Source organism: Dendropsophus ebraccatus, chromosome 14 (genome assembly GCF_027789765.1).
Source record: "Dendropsophus ebraccatus isolate aDenEbr1 chromosome 14, aDenEbr1.pat, whole genome shotgun sequence".
Classification (NCBI taxonomy): Eukaryota; Metazoa; Chordata; class Amphibia; order Anura; family Hylidae; genus Dendropsophus; species Dendropsophus ebraccatus.
The window spans coordinates 65136142-65154076 of record NC_091467.1 but is presented as its reverse complement, the minus strand read 5'-3'; the positions used below and the strand labels follow the sequence as shown (position 1 = coordinate 65154076).

The 17935-nt window shown below is 44.1% G+C and overlaps 1 protein-coding gene across 1 annotated transcript in view; it reads left to right on the top strand.

Moving 5' to 3' along the window:
• The window catches only part of LOC138771907 (uncharacterized), a 61025-nt gene that overhangs the window by 8544 nt on the left and 34546 nt on the right, over nucleotides 1-17935 (top strand). Inside the window, 7 exon segments of the mRNA XM_069951909.1 lie at nucleotides 3559-3618; nucleotides 6308-6366; nucleotides 14130-14258; nucleotides 14393-14500; nucleotides 14590-14713; nucleotides 14797-14894; nucleotides 15076-15181. Coding sequence (XP_069808010.1) covers nucleotides 3559-3618; nucleotides 6308-6366; nucleotides 14130-14258; nucleotides 14393-14500; nucleotides 14590-14713; nucleotides 14797-14894; nucleotides 15076-15181 — 684 coding nt within the window.

The following is a 17935-nucleotide window of genomic DNA, read 5'->3' as shown; positions in this document are numbered from 1 at the left end:
GGGGCAACATCGGGTGAACAAGTGGCAATATGTTTATTGGGGGCAGCGGAGGTGGGGTGGACAATGCTTACTAGGGGTAGCAGCAAGGGACCAAACATTATGTTTATTGGGTCCAGCAGGGAGGGGAGACAGGCAGTGTTTATTGGGGGCAGCATGGGGGGCAGTAGTGGATTATTATGTGGACGGATTGACTGGGGGGGGGGGGGGCAGGTTGGGTGGACAGCCCGGGGCCCAGGGTACATTTAATCCGCCACTGCCCATCATGCCTGGACAGCCAAAGCGAGGCATGATAGGAATTGTAGTTCCGAAACAGCTGGTGGGCTGAACAATCCCCATCCCTGCCTTAGAGTGTGTTCACATGTAATGAGTTTGCAGGGGATTTCACGCTGCCAGTTCCGCAGCAAACCAGTGTCATACTCAGTACCATTATAGTCTATAGCCCTGCATTCTCGCAGCAGATTTTCAGATTTTCAATGTAGTGACGGCCATAATTAACTAATTAGCTGCTGGTAAAAATAATAAACATTTTTTATTTTTATTTTTTTAGAAACCACAGGGCACGAGGGGACCATAACAAATAATGTTAAAGGGGTACTCCAGTGGGATGCAGGACCCACCGCTGGAACCGTGCCCCCCCCCCTGCTGGAGTACCCCTTTAACTCACCTCTCCCCGTGCCTTTGCAACGATGGATGGCAGCTCCGGGACCCACATCAAGCTCTCGTCGGGCTGTCAATGTCACGACCTGGATAATGGACATCCCGCTCAGCCAGTCAGTGACTGGGGTGGGACGCGGCTCTACTCACTGATTGGCTGACCAGGCTGTCCATCATCATACCTTCTGGTGGATATCCTGGAGTATGTCCATCGATGCATTGCGGGCACGGGGAGAGGTAAGCAACCTCTGTTGTTTTCTCCCCTTCCCCCGCCACATGTTAGCAGTTGGCTATGGCCAGACTTCCCCTTTAAGAAGAATGCAATTACAAAGATGGCATAAACGTTATAACAAATCACATCTCTTTATATATTTTTTTTTTGTATTTTATGTATTATTAAATTCTTTTTTCTCTTTTTTTGAACAACAAACCGAGGGAGGGACAGTTTGCCTCCGAATCATCAAAGAGGAAGAGGTAACTACAGGGGAGTGGCTATATAGTGTCGTGGAAAAAGACAACGTGAGACAGCTGCTCCAAATTGTTGATTATTATTATTATTCAAACAAGATAACAATAATATGACATACAGACGTGCACTTCATGTATGCAAGTCAGCGCGCTCCAATCCGATAACAATACTGGGTTTTTATAATGTTTAAAATGTCCATGTGAGGTGGTTGCACCAATCCTGGAGCTTGAATCCTGGGCAAGGAGCACATTTTCTTATCTTCCACCATATTGAGATGTACGTGCAACAATTCTTGGGAGGGGCTCACAAGGTGGCTGACAAAGCATAGGTTTTGCAAAAACACTTATTCTAGTTGTAAACAAGAAAAACTATCACATAAGCAGAAATATATTTTTCCATTCCACTCTAAGCATCAACTTGATATTAAAAACAGGGCAAGATGGCTGGATTGCCTTTATTTCTTTAACAATTCTCACCCTTTTGATAATATCATTATCACATATATTTTCTTTTTTTCTTTTTTTTTTTTTATATATATATGCGTTTCTCGTTCCTGACTAACATCCTTCCTATCCGGAAATGACCCCTGAGACAGTCGGTAGGGGCATGGTATATACAGATAAGCTGCATATAACATGGGATACTCTATCCATTCCCAACCATCTATTAGTGACCATTTCCTCTAAGTATGAAGATATATTTTATTGAAGCACACACAGAAATATATTTCTAACTAAATGGATAATAACAGCAACTTCCAGAGATGCACCACCATGGGGCCTGAGCTGGGTCACAGGATTTACAAAGCCTATGGACTCTGCATCGGTTTTGCCGTGCTCTGGGCCGCATGCCTGTGCACCTGTGGGACCCTGATTCAGGGATGATGTCTTCCACTCGTCTCACAAACAGCCGAGGGTCTTTAGCAGAGACGAGCAGTCGAACTTGGGCTATCGGACGGTCATCCCTGAAGCTGTATTATCCTTTTTGAGGGATGGACGTATCCACACCTTTACTGCAACGAGAAACACAACACATTAGAAATTTCCAATTTATGAGAAGTATTAAAATCAATCCTATCACCACCACTGTGTGTCTCTATGGGGTCATGGGCATCTTCTATCCAGGTACAACACTCTTCCCCTATAATAGCACATGTTCCCCCCTCTATGGCCAACAAATAATCAAGAGCCATTCTATTTTGTAAGGCTACTTTTCTAACTTGGGCCAATTCTTCATTAAGGGCATGGATAGAACTTGTGGTTTCATTAATAATTCCATCCATAATACTGGCATACTTATTTAACTTATTTGCTAGCTCAATTCCCCAGCCCATCCAAAAAGGGAACCACATCCAAGCTTTATCAGCTGAGGTGAATAACTCTCTCTTATATCTAAGTCCCCTTGTGAATTTTTCAGAAAATGATATTAGATTGTGGTCTAATGGCTGGAACAACTCTTCCTATAGTGCAGTCCCCCCATGCTCCCATTGGCAGCCAGGAGTAGGCCCTGTTGCCACAAATATAATAGAGCCCTTGTTTCAGCACCTTAGGAATCATCCTACCATGATTTCCCAGCCAGCTTTGAAACCATACCATATTTCTGTGCACTTGCGTTTTACAACTCCAGTCATCAGCATCTGTTTGTTCAGGACAGGCGCACCTGGGGGCACAAGAAGCTTTTAGAGTTGGGCAGAAACATAGGCTATTACAGTTGGCATGCTGCCGGTTACATGTAGCATCATTATACTCCATGATAAATATCAAGGTGGCATTCTCACAATCTGTTTTTCCCACATGTACCTCAGGTAACCCCACTTGTCGGCCTTTAATCTTGGCTACGTGATTTATATACATAGGGCCTAAGCATATAGTGGGTGGAGATATTAGGCCAACAATTTCTAAGTATGTTCCTTGGTCTGAGAGAGCATTGTGAGTTGTGTGGTCTACATCTATTTGGACATCATAGCTATAGTCTGTGAGATTTAAATCATTCATTGATATTGGTACACCAATTAAAGGGATTCCTCTGTGGGTGGCAGGGATATGAGAGCAGATCCAGCAGTCGGTGACATTCAGCTGTTTGGCTGTCTGTTGGTGTAGAAGCCAGATGGAGTTCTTCTGCTTCTCTCCTCTCACCCGCACATGAAAGTACAAAACACAAAATAATAGGTAGGACAACAGCAAACTGAACAGTAACTGCATGTTAGTAGTTTGTTAGTCTTCCTCTTCCCCAATGGCCTCACCCTTTTGGTACAGGTTATCGTCGCTGACCTGAAAAGTAACTTTCTTACAATGGGAAGCGTGTATCCAGTTTGGCTTCCCTCCCACCTTGACTGAGGTGGGTGTAGTCAGCAGCACCTGGTATGGGCCATCAAATCGGGGTTCCAGATGTTTTCTCACGTATCTTCTTATCACCACCCAGTCTCCGGGCTGCAGGTGATGAATTCCTGTTGTTTGCTCTGGATCTGGTAAAGAAGAGAAAACTTTTCCATGCAAGTTAGTCAGTTGTTTGTGGAGCTGAACAACATAATCAGTTAAAGAAGCATATTGTCCATGCAGCTCTTGTGGAAAGAAAAGGCCTGTAAGCGGTGGCCTTCCATATAAAATTTCATATGCTGAGAGACCATGCTTTCCCTTTGGGGTATGCCGCATTGCAAACAGAGCTAAGGGTAAGGCTTGTACCCAGGTCAGCTTAGTTTGCTCACAGATCTTGGCTATTTTATTTTTCAGAACGCCATTTGCTCTTTCTACCTTCCCTGATGATTGTGGGTGGTACGGTGTATGCAGATGCTGGTTGATTTGCAACCCTTTCAGGACGTCTGCAAACACTTGTCCTGTAAAGTGAGTCCCTCGGTCAGACTCTAATGTCTCAGGTAGGCCGTACCTGCAGACTATCTCAGAAATTAGCTTCCTCGCCGTGATCTGAGTTGTCGCCTTGGAAACAGGCCACGCCTCAATCCAGGAGGAAAACATGTCCACACATAGCAGGACATACTCATAGGTACCACACTTAGGTAGTTGTATGTAGTCTATTTGTAACCTCTGGAACGGGTAGTCAGGTTTTTACAAGATGTTTCATCTCAACCTTGGTCATTTTTCCTGGATTATGTTTGGCACAGATCATACATTTCCTACACCAATCCATTGCAAACTGTGGGAAGCCTGGTGCAAACCAAAATCTGTTAACACCACCAATCATTCCCCCTTTGGAAACATGGGAGGGGAGATGAGATATAGTAGCTAAAATTGGATATAACACTGGGGGTGCACACAATCGACCATCCCCATGTTTCCAAACGTCATGTTGTGGTTTGCAGCCAGCTTTCCCCCATTTGCTAAGAGTTAGGGGTCCTGTTTGCTTTTGGAGCTGTATTAGAGCATCCATTGTCAGGTTCTCTGTACTTGGATTGGACTCTCGCAGAAGCATGACTGCTGCCTGTTTGGCTGCTTCATCTGCTCTGTTGTTGCCCCTGGTTACAGGGTCTTGTGTTCGCTGATGTGCCTGGCACTTGATTACAGCTACAGCTTTAGGGAGCTTCACCTTCTCTAGCAGATCCTGTATGAGGTCCGCATGTTTCACTACCTTTCCACTAGAGGTTAAGAAACCTCTATGTGCCCACAAAAAAACAATGTCATGGAGGACTCCATATGCATAGCAGGAGTCGGTGTACACACATATACATATACATATACACAGTCCTTCCCTCTGCCAATTCACATGCCCTGATCAGGCCAGGTAACTCTGCACTTTGGGCAGAATATATGCTAGGATCAAGGGATTCAGAGTACAGAATGGAGGTGTCATCTGCAACAGCAAATCCTGCAGCGAACCCTCCCTCTGGTCTCCGCATTCCTGACCCATCTACATACAGAGTTATTTCAGCGTCTGTGATGGGGACATCCAGGACAGAATTGGGAGGAGAGTAAAAGAGGTCCATCTCCTGTTCACAACTGTGCCCTGTAATGTCCCCATTCAGGTCATCATGAAGCGGCAGTAGGGTGACTGTCTTTAACACATTGCACCTTAGTATGGTGACTCAGTATACAGGGGAGGTCTCAATTGCTCAGTCGGGTATAACATGGCTGAGCTAGTGGGACCTTTTGGTCTAGTTGCTGTGTCTACTGGGGAGCCCTGTATACTTGAGTCAGGGATACCTGTATTATCCATGATGGATTCCACCAGAGACAATGCAAGCTGTTCTATTCCTTCTGCCTCTTCTGTATCTAACTCAGACTGTCCCTCCTTTCTTGACTGTGCTGTCTTTGTATCTACAGGAAAGATACCTAGGGCTTTTTTACCTTTCAAATAGGATTCTGCAATCCATCTACTCCAAGCTGCTGTTTCATTTGGCTCTGTGATTTTAGATTTACAATTTTTGTAGAGATTAACCCAGCGGGGTAACTCAAACGTTCCCTCTTTAGGGATCCCCAAATCTATTCCCCTAGTCAGCATGCACCATTTAGGTAAATGCTTGCTGACCCATTTGCCATATTTTTTATTCATCACCTCCCTTGGGGTAGGAGGAGATGTTGGACGTCCATTACTACGTTGAGGCACACAGCCTCGTTGAGGCACACAGCCTCTTTTGCTGAGGTCGTTGCCCATAGCCCGGCTATGATGGAGGGGACCCTTACCCTTCTCTCTCGATTACCCAGCGATTTATATGGCTATTGGCTGTCAGGGAAACCTCCAAACAGCGTATCCCCGCTTTTGATCCCTCCAAATTTTCCAAAAGAGCCAAATAATAAACAGCAAGGAGCAGATTCCAAAAAGTGTTTGCCCTCTTATATCATCCAAATGTAACCACGCTAGAGAGGGACTTACTGAGTTAGCAGTTTGGTTGTTCATGAGACAGAGTTCTGCTGCAGCTTTGGGACGCGCCCTTCAGTGCTTAGTGAAGTGCAGATTCTCAACCAGTGTGACACGAGGCTGTCAGGAACAAGCCGAGAGGTGATCAAAAGATCAAATCGCTCTCGTTTTTCTAGGGGGTACCTAGAGTCTTGTCCTGTCCATCCAAGGCAGACCAGGAAAACCCGCACCTACCAACACCTGTCCTTCTGCTATTTTGTCCCTCCGCTTTAGCAGACAAGGATTAGTAACGCTTACTTGACAAACTGAGAAGATAGAAAACACACGTGTCTAAGGACTTATCATACTAGCTACTCCCACTGGCTTTCTCCGTAGAGGGGCGTCTTGAAGTAGCACTTTCATACACCGTAAAGGATCTCTGTCACGCTGATATGGTGGGTTTTAATACACCAATATCCACATTCACTCACACATTTGTAACCAAAGATGTTAGGACACTTAACATTAACACAGCTGTTTCAGGTTCTTAGGATCTGTACTTACGACAGAACAGAGAGATTAGGGATCAGAGGAGGGAGAGCAGACTGAGAAACAAAGGTTCTCACCTAGATATGGCGCCATTGTCTGGTCTCCTCGTCCTCGGTTCCTGATCCTGCATCCGTTCGCTGCCGCTTTCAGATTCCCGGTACTTCGGCACCAAATTGTCGTGGAAAAAGACAACGTGAGACAGCTGCTCCAAATTGTTGATTATTATTATTATTCAAACAAGATAACAATAATATGACATACAGACGTGCACTTCATGTATGCAAGTCAGCGCGCTCCAATCCGATAACAATACTGGGTTTTTATAATGTTTAAAATGTCCATGTGAGGTGGTTGCACCAATCCTGGAGCTTGAATCCTGGGCAAGGAGCACATTTTCTTATCTTCCACCATATTGAGATGTACGTGCAACAATTCTTGGGAGGGGCTCACAAGGTGGCTGACAAAGCATAGGTTTTGCAAAAACACTTATTCTAGTTGTAAACAAGAAAAACTATCACATAAGCAGAAATATATTTTTCCATTCCACTCTAAGCATCAACTTGATATTAAAAACAGGGCAAGATGGCTGGATTGCCTTTATTTCTTTAACAATAGTCTCCTGAGCGGGAAAACCCCTCAATAACTATTGGCCCCCCATGTCTCATGTGACCCTGACAGAGGGAGGGATCTGTCAAAGAGGTCTAAACTGTGTGTACTGTTGCTTGGCAACACCAGGGTCACAGTTCACAGAGAAAACCAGGAAATGATTAGATCTATGAGGGAGAAAAACAGTACAGTGATGTAAGTTACTTGAATAAGAACAGCATACCGTATTTGTTCTCCTTTACATATATGTATGTGAACACATCTGATTTTACGTGACACTGTGTATATTAGGCATACCTGCCAAGTGTCCCTCTTTTGGAGGGACAGTCCCTACTTTTGACCCACGTCCCTCTTTGACCCTTACATGTCCCTCTTTTTGACCTAGGAATTAGATTTGCATTCACAAACGTTTAAATAGCTCTAGAAAGTGTCTGTATATTTACTGTATAATAGACCTAAACTTGCATATAATTCTATTATGTGGTGCACGATGGATCTTATAAATTCTTATACTTAGATGAATCATGTGACATTATGTCCGATTTCACAGATCATGTCACACACACTTTTCATATGTGATTGCATCAATCTGCAGCAGATCCTGTATGTGTGATGCATCAGTCTGCAGCTGATCCTGTATATGTGATGCATCAGTCTGCAGCTGATCCTGTATGTGTGATGCATCAGTCTGCAGCTGATCCTGTATGTGCGATGCATCAGTCTGCAGCTGATCCTGTATGTGTGATGCATCAGTCTGCAGCTGATCCTGTATGTGTGATTGCATCAGTCTGCAGCAGATCCTGTATGTGTGATGCATCAGTCTGCAGCTGATCCTGTATGTGTGATTGCATTAGTCTGCAGCAGATCCTGTATGTGTGATGCATCATTCTGCAGCAGATCCTGTATGTGTGATGCATCAGTCTGCAGCAGATCCTGTATGTGTGATGCATCAGTCTGCAGCAGATCCTGTATGTGTGATGCATCAGTCTGCAGCTGATCCTGTATGTGTGATGCATCAGTCTGCAGCTGATCCTGTATATGTGATGCATCAGTCTGCAGCTGATCCTGTATGTGTGATGCATCAGTCTGCAGCTGATCCTGTATGTGTGATGCATCAGTCTGCAGCTGATCCTGTATGTGTGATTGCATCAGTCTGCAGCAGATCCTGTATGTGTGATGCATCAGTCTGCAGCTGATCCTGTATGTGTGATTGCATTAGTCTGCAGCAGATCCTGTATGTGTGATGCATCATTCTGCAGCAGATCCTGTATGTGTGATGCATCATTCTGCAGCAGATCCTGTATGTGTGATGCATCAGTCTGCAGCAGATCCTGTATGTGTGATGCATCAGTCTGCAGCAGATCCTGTATGTGTGATGCATCAGTCTGCAGCTGATCCTGTATGTGTGATGCATCAGTCTGCAGCAGGTCCTGTATGATTCTGCAGCAGATCCTGTATGTGTGATGCATCAGTCTGCAGCTGATCCTGTATGTGTGATGCATCAGTCTGCAGCTGATCCTGTATGTGTGATTGCATCAGTCTGCAGCTGATCCTGTATGTGTGATGCATCAGTCTGCAGCAGATCCTGGATGTGTAATTGCATCAGTCTGCAGCTGATCCTGTATGTGTGATGCACCAGTCTGCAGCAGATCCTGTATGTGCGATTGCATCATTGAATTAAAATGTATAGAAATGTCTGAAAAATTCCTAAAATTAAGCACAAGTGTCCCTCTTTGGCCGTCCAAACAGTTGGCAGGTCCGGTTATGTGTGTCTATAACTCCATGAGAAACTGTTCTCAATGAGAGAAACAAAACAGCAATCCTGAAGATCACACAGATCTCCTACAGCTACTACATACACAGCTCTGCTACACGCACACCTAACATGGCTAGATTACATGGGATTTCACATACAGCTGATTACACACACAGCTCTGCTACATGCATAGCACAGACACACACACAGCTCCGCTATATGCACATATTCCACAGACACACAGCTCCGCTATATGCACATATTCCACAGACACACAGCTCTGCTATATGCACATATTCCACAGACACACAGCTCTGCTATATGCATAGCAGAGCCACACACACACACACACAGCTCCGCTATATGCACATATTCCACAGACACACAGCTCTGCTATATGCACATATTTCACAGCTCTGCTATATGCACATATTCCACAGCTCTGCTATATGCACATATTCCACATGCACACATCTCTGCTACATGCATAGCACACACAGCTCTGCTATATACACATATTCCACACACAGCTCTGCTATATACACATATTCCACACACAGCTCTGCTATATACACATATTCCACACACAGCTCTGCTATATACACATATTCCACACACAGCTCTGTTATATACACATATTCCACGGACAGTGCTGCTACATGCACATCACCAGACACAGCTCTGCTACATGCATAGCACACACACAGTACTGCTATACATACATATCACAGACACACAGCTTTGCTACCACACCTAGGGGCACATATTGCACCAATATTTAGGTAAATAGTTGGATTTTTCGCCCATTTTGGTCTAAGTTCCGGCCAATGTCCGGTCAGTACCAGAAGAATTTGCGCAATTTTTTTTGCAATTATTCTATTCACAAATTTATGACCGGTTTGTTAAAGTGAATGTACCGTCAGGCCAGACCTGAAGCACTGGAGGTGGGCTGACCCCACCCCCAGTGGGAGGAAACCCCCGCTGCTCTATGACACATTAGAATCAATGGAGCTGGATCATAGAGGGGCAGGGGTTTCCTCCCACTGGGGGTGGGTCAGCCCACCTCCAGTGCTTCAGGTCAGGCCTGACGGTACATTCCCTTTAAATCAGCCTGTAAACTCTGATCATGTGATCCTTGTCACATGACTGTGACATCATCACAGCTCCTATAACAGCTAGTCCTTCATCTCCTCCCTTACACCCAACTGATCACATGACCGTGACATCACTGCAGGCAGCACCTGATCAGTGATCCTTAGACTCCTCCCTCTCCCTGTCTTATCACATGACTGTGACATCATCGCAGGTCCTGTAACCACAGAGCTGCCGCACGGTCCTCTGCAGCTCAGGTACGTGGCTAACCCCTTTATTACCGGAGACGTCACCCCTCCCGTTTCTGACTAGTTTGCCGTTTTCCATCATGTCCCATTCACAGAGATGAATCCTTTTTCCTTCCGTTCACATCCACATAGCTGTATAAGACCGAGGCGAGATTGATGGCGCTGTCTTGTAGTGAGATTCTCGCTGTTGTCCGTAGCAACCAACCAGAGCTCAGCTTTCATCTCTTATGTTGCTCTGGTAAAATGAAAGCTGAGCTGTGATTGGTTGCTATGGGCAACATGGAGAATCTCACTATGAGACAGTGCCGTAAATCTTCCTGTTGGTTTTTTGCGGGATAGGTCGTCTTCTTCAGTGACATCATCGCTGCCGTTATACTGTCTCCCTCCCCTCCTGGTAGATTAACCCTTTACATGCCACAGACAGATCAAGTGCTGTATGAGATACTCATCAGCTTTTGGATGACAGGATCTCTGGTGCTGATGTGTCTTCATGGCGGCTGCCATAGATGCCTAAATACCCTGATACATTGCCTGTCAGTATAACGCTGACAGGCTCGGTACACTGCACTCAGGGGTGTAACTGCCACTATAGCAGCCAAAGCGGTTGCTACGGGGCCCACAACATCAGGGGGGCCCATTGCCTGCTCCTGCAATACACTGGGCCCCCTGAACTGTCAGAATTTTCAGCACAAGGTGGGCAGCTTAGGGTCAGTCAGGAAGGAAGGGGCACCCAATGAAAGGTTTGCTACCCAGCCATTTCTAGTTACCCTCCTGACTGCACTAGTGTGACTAGTGCAATGAATTATAGTAGTGATCTGACAATCAAAAACAAAAAAAAAACTAAAAAAAATTACCCTCTCCCATCCCTCCAAAAAAAAATACAAAAAATATTCACTTTATCTTGCCGTTTTTTTTTTTTTTAATTATAACAAATAAATACACTTTTTAGGTATCGCCACATCCGTAAGGACCTGAATAGAGATGAGCGAACCCGGTTCGGGTTCAAGTCCATCCGAACCCGAAGGTTCGGCATTTGATTAGCTGGGGCTGCTGAAGTTGGATAAAGCTCTAAGGTTGTCTGGAAAACATGGATACAGCCAATGACTATATCCATGATTTCCACATAGCCTTAGGGCTTTATCCAAATTCAGCAGCCACCGCTAATCAAATGCCGAACGTTCGGGTTCGGATGGACTCCAGCATGCTCGAGGTTCGCTCATCTCTAGACCTGAACCGTTTTTTTTTTATTATTTATACCGCACAGTGAACACAGTAAAAAAAAAAAAAAAAAAAAGATACATAAAAAGCTAAGATTTTTGTATTTTGTTAACCCCTTGCCTCCACAGCTTGTTTTGGCCTTACTGCCCGGGGCCTATTTTTCAAATCTGACCTGTCTCTCTTTATGTAGTTATACCTCTGCGATGCTTTTAACTATCACGGTTACTCTGAGATTTGTTTTTTTTCGTGACCTATTCTTCTTAATGTTTGTGGTAAAGTTTAGTTTATCAACAGTAAATTCAGTAGTTTTTTTTGTAAAAAAAAACAAAAACATTTGTGCAAAAACTTGAAAAATTTAAGTTTCTTTATATTCAAAATTCTCTTGTTCTAAGAAAAATAGTCATATCAAATAAACTAATTATTAATGCAACATCTACAACATGTCTGCTTGATGGTGACGTCTTTTGGTGAACGTCCTTTTACTTGTTAGGATGTTAGAGGACTTTGATATTTTGCAGCGATTTTTCAAATTTTTAGAAAAATTTCAAATTCTGATTTTTGTAGGCACCAGTTTAGTTCTGAATTGGATTTGTGGGGCCTGTAGGTTAGTTATCCCCATAAATCTCTCCACTGTAATAACTGCACCCCTCAAAGTATTCAAAGTAACATTTCATAAGTTTATTAACCCTTTAGGTGTTTCGCAGAAATTTAAGCAGGTTGGAGGAGAAACTTAAAATTTTCATTATTTTGGCAGATATTCCATTTTAATCCATTTTTTCCTCTATCACAGCAAATACTAACCGAGAAATGGAACTCACTATTGATTCTCTTTATTCCAATGTTTCTAGAAATCCCCCATATGTGGCCGCAGTGCATCACCTGACTGGGGAATTTTGAGGCCTTTTTTATTTTGAGTTTTTTTTTAGCCATTACACCATGTCACAGAGGCCTTGCGGTGCCAAAATATTTGCGTAAGACAAGTTGACGTTTCCATCGGTACCATTCAGAGGGACATGTGACACCCTGATAATTTTTTATTAATTTTTTTTTTGTACGCCATTTACTATACGTTACATATGACATGTTATCGTTATTCGTCAGGCCGGTGCGATTACAGCGATATCCATTTTATATAGCTTTAGTTATACTTTATGGCATTTATACTATAAAAACAGTTTGTGTCTTCACCAATGGAGTTATGTGAGGGCTTTCTATTTGCGGTATAAGCTGATGCTTTTAGTGGCACACCTTTTGGGTACATGTGACATTTTGATAGCTTTTATCTATATTTTTCAGGGGGCGGGATTAACAAAAAATGTCATTTTGGTTACTTTTTTATTTGTTTATTTTACGGCGTTAATAGGGCGGGATAATGTAACAGGTAATACCAAATATATGTATCTCATTTATAGGAGATCATTTATAAAGGGGGATGGGGAATGTGTTTATTTAATTAATTTAACTTATTTATTTGTTTATTTATTAATGTGTGTAATTGTGTGTGTGTTTAACTTTCACTTTACAGGTCCATCCATAATACATTACAGCACATGATCCGTGCTGTAATGCGTTATAGAATGAATGAGCTGTCAGAACAGCTGACAGCACATTCATACCATCAGGTCCCTGCCTCAGTTTCTCAGACTCCATCAATCTTAACTTTTGTGTGTTTTTTTTTTGTTTTTTTTAATTATGCTGTAGACTTATGAAGCTCGTGTTTTGTTTTGTTTTCTTAACCCCTTCCCATCAGTAATCTGTATATATATGTTCCTGTACTGACGAGGCTCTCTGATGTGAGCGGGAGCGCTGAAGTGAGAGCGATCCCGCTCACATTAATGTCTAGGTCTGAACGTAATGAGAGTCAGCTGCGATGCCGCAGCTGACTCTCATTAACCCCTTAAACACTGCGATCTATAGCGATCGCTGCGTTTAAGGTGCTCGGTGACCAAGCATCTATCACTGAGTGATCCGGACCCCCGATCGCATGTTCAGTCAGGCGGGGTTAAGCTCCTTACCTCCGTCCTGTCGGTTTGGCGATCTATGTGTAGAGTCTGCTCTCAGGCAGGCTCTATACATAGATCGCCGATAGCACTGATCTATGCTATGCTATGGCATAGCATAGATCAGTATATGCAATCTAATGATTGCATCTTTTACAGTAAATAAAAGTGTTTAAAAAAGTGTAATAAAAAAGTTTTATAAAAGTATAAAAAAAAAACCTTATAATCCCCCTCCCAATAAAAGTTTAAAAGACCCCCTTGCCAATTATAAAATTATAATTATAAGGGTACAAACACACACACTGTATATGCAGCAGATACGCAGCAGATCTGCAGCAGATTTAATGGTGCAGATTTGATGCAATGTTCAGTTATTTAGATCTAATCTGCTACGTATTGCAGCAGTAAATACGCTGCGTATACGGTGTGTGTTTGTACCCTAAAATATAAATAAACATATTACATATCGTAGCGTGCGGAATTGTCCGGTCTATTAAAATATAACATTATTGTTCCGAGGTCACTGCTGCACCTTGTGACCGAGCATCATAAGAGGACGCAACACGGTGGGACGCTGCAAATATTGCGTTGCTGCCAAGTTATTCAAATGGTGGCTCAATCCACACAAAAATATAAAATATGACAGCAACACTTTTGGAAATGTTTTCCTTTTTTATCTTTTTTATATTTCATTTGTATGTGAATTATCATTATCTCGTCTTCTTTCCATTCAGGTTCCTACAATATAGGATCTGCTAAGTCTATTTCTTCTGAATGAGATCATTTTCCTAATTGACTCATCAAGGATGGATAAGGACAAGATGGCGGAGAGGATAATAAATCTCACCCTAGAGATACTATTCCAGCTTACTGGAGAGGTGAGGGGGATTCTGGGAGTGATGTCACATGACACCATTCTTCTCCATGTAATAACAGATGGATATGACTGGAGAGGTGAGGGGGATTCTGGGAATGTATATAGTGATATGTATTACTGTATCTCCATAACCAGAATTACACCATCTCGAGGCCCACATCTCACTCCCTGATACACGAGGAAATCAATGAGCAGAAGATCCTCGAACTCACCAACAAGATGGTGGAGCTGCTGACTGGAGAGGTGAGGAGGCTGCTGGGAATGCTGGGACATTATACAGGAAGGCTATGAAGGGATGGGGGGGATGACTGTGTGATCATTGTGTGTGTCAGGTTCCTATAAGGTGTCAGGACGTGGCGCTCTATTTCTCCATGGAGGAGTGGGAGTATGTAGAAGGACACAAGGATCAGTACAAGGAGGCCATGATGGAGGATCAGCCGCCCCTCCCATCACCAGGTAATAGACAGGACTACATACACCCCGCCGTTATTTCTCCCTATATACAGAATGGAGTCAGTCTCTCTATGTGTTCCCTACAGTCACAACCAGTAAGAGAACAACACCAGAGAGAAGTCCCCGTCCTCTTCTTCCTCAGGATTGTCCAGAAGAAAATCACAATGTCTCCCAGGATGATCAGGTAGCTGGAGATGAGGCTCCATGATGTCTTCCCTGTGATGTGTAGAGGGGCTGTGAGGGGCTTGTGTCCGGTCCTGTCTTATATTAAATGGTTTATATATTATTGGTGGTCATGCTTGTAATAATTTCTGCTCCTATAAAACATTCTGCGTGACTTCTTCTGTCTGACCTTTGTCTTGCAGTTTTTGAACCAGGGTAAATATTCGACCATAATAATAAAAGAAGAGCCATACTGGAGCGATTATGAGCCGTGTACAGAGGACGTTCCTACAGGTGACCGCCGCCCAGGTGAGTAGTGACCACTGACTACAGAAAAGATTTACAGCCAGTACTGTAGCACTAGCAGTCACAGCAGTGGCCGCTGCAGCAGGACCCAGAGGCTTCTCACTATTTTAAGGCTGACTATATACACCTGACAGGATAGGAGGTGACTCACAGGTTAGAGGTCAAGTCCTAAAAAAAAAAGAGGCTGCACTGAGAAGCGCCCCTCACATCACCAGGTAATAGACACGGGTACATACACAAGGCCATTATGCTATTAAGATATCAAGGAACAGGCTCAGTATTCAGGGTCAGCAGGAAAGTCAGCACAGTACCCGGGATGAGGCAGAAATCGTAGTCAGACAGGCAAAGAATCGGGGCAGGCGGCCTCAGTGGCAGGTCAGACAATGCTAATTGGCAACAAGAGAGGCAAAGGGTACAGGATACATGGGAATTCAGCAGAAACAACAGACAGATACGTTTGCTATGTGTGCTAGAATGCAACAACGCTCAGGCAGGGCAGAACAAGTGGAGCTAGTTTAAATAGGGTCAGGTGGCTCTGGATAGGCAGATGGTAGTATCAGGTGGCCAGAGCACCTTATTAGCCAAAGGTATTACTGCAGCAGGGATCAGAAGGAGGAAGAAGATGCCTGAAGACATGAGGCTGGTGGAGATAAGCAGCTCTAGAATGAGCATGGAGCATAGTAGAGGAATGTCAGGGTAGCAGTGGCAAACAGGTGCTGGACCTGTATGGCGCCCCCAGCGGTGGCGTTACAAGCAGCCACCAGATGAGCAGAATGTGGCCCCCATGTGCAAAGTGTCACATGATGTCATTAACTTTTATGAAGGTCATTCTACAGTACAAGGAGGGGGGCACTGAGTTGTAAGCAGCAGCTATTGTGTGTACCCCTGTTATCTATATACTGGTGTCACCTGTCGCTGTACTCTGTGATAAGGAGGACACTGCTAGAAAGTGATCTTTACAGAACAGGAAGTCTCAGCTTAGCTTTAGGTCTAGTGGTTAGTATGTACACTACAAGATTTCAGGATTATTCTAGAAAACAGATAGTAAAAAGGAAAAAAAAAACATTAGCAAAAATTCTTAAAAAATATATTTGCCTTCACAACCAGAGGTGGAATATGGTAAGAGAAGAGACAGGGGAAGGGCACAGAAAGTAAGCCCTAGTCTTGTCCCACCCAGCTGTCCCTCCTACTTGCCTAAAACCGCCCTAGGCAGCTGCGGATAACCACGGTGACGGTCCATTACCTGAGGATATGGTGAAAACATGGAACAGAGACAAGACAGACACCAAAGGATAGTCATACAGGCCGGGGCCACACCAAACAGCACAAAATCAGGATTCAAATAGGGAAAAGAGCCGAGGTCAGGAGAAGGCAGGTATAACAATGAAGAATTAAGCAACAGGGGTACGCTGAGCACGCTTAAAGGAGAAGTCCGGCCAAAATTAATTTTTGATATGTTGTTACTTATGAAAAGTTATACAAATTTCTAATGTACATTAATTATGGGAAATGCACATATAGAGCTATTTCCCTTAATTTAGTAGATCAGGAAGTGTTAGAAATATCTCTGAAGAAGTGACGTCACGACCCAGGGTGTAATTCCTATGGAGTGTCCAGCAGGGGGCGCTCTCTATATAGAAGTCTATGGGACTTTATTGTTTCTATGGGTTTCTATGTAATGTAATGTAATGTAATGTAGTGTACAGTGCTTTATTGAATGAATACATCTATGGAATACTTTGGGGAGCAAGTGTCCTTGCTCCCCAAAGTATTGCATAAATGTATTCATTCAATACATTCAATACACAGTAAGCCCGCCGATCCGCCGCATTTCCGCCGAATTTCTGCCGCATTCCCGCCGATCCGCCACACGCTGATCCGCCGCATTCCCGCCGATCCGGACCATATACATTGAACTACAGCTCCCATCATCTGCTTCTAGTATGAACAGGTGATGGGAGCTGTAGCTGGGTAATGGATATGACATGCCGCCGGGCGCAGCAGCTCCTCCTCCTCCTCCTCCTTCCGTGATAACTTCCGCCTATACCAATGCTGAGTCCCTGCCTGGCCGCCGCTCTCCGCTCTCCCCCCCATACATACCGGCTCCCGATGCATCCTGGTGTCCGCGCTGATGCCGGGAGCCGGTATATGTGAGCGGAGAGCGGCGGCCAGGCAGGGACTCAGCAGTGCTATAGGCGGAAGTTATCACGGAAGGAGGAGGAGGAGGGGGGAGCGCTCCTGTGTACTGATCGGCTCCCCCCTGGGCCCGGCGGCATGTGATATCCCTTACCCAACTACAGCTCCCATCACCTGTTCATACTAGAAGCAGATGATGGGAGCTGTAGTTCAATGTATATGGTCCGGATCGGCGGGAATGCGGCGGATCAGCGTGTGGCGGATCGGCGGGAATGCGGCGGATCGGCGGGCTTACTGTGTATTGAATGTATTGAATGAATACATTTATGCAATACTTTGGGGAGCAAGGACACTTGCTCCCCAAAGTATTCCATAGATGTATTCATTCAATAAAGCACTGTACACTACATTACATTACATTACATTACATTACATAGAAACCCATAGAAACAATAAAGTCCCATAGACTTCTATATAGAGAGCGCCCCCTGCTGGACACTCCATAGGAATTACACCCTGGGTCGTGACGTCACTTCTTCAGAGATATTTCTAACACTTCCTGATCTACTAAATTAAGGGAAATAGCAGTATATGTGCATTTCCCATAATTAATGTACATTA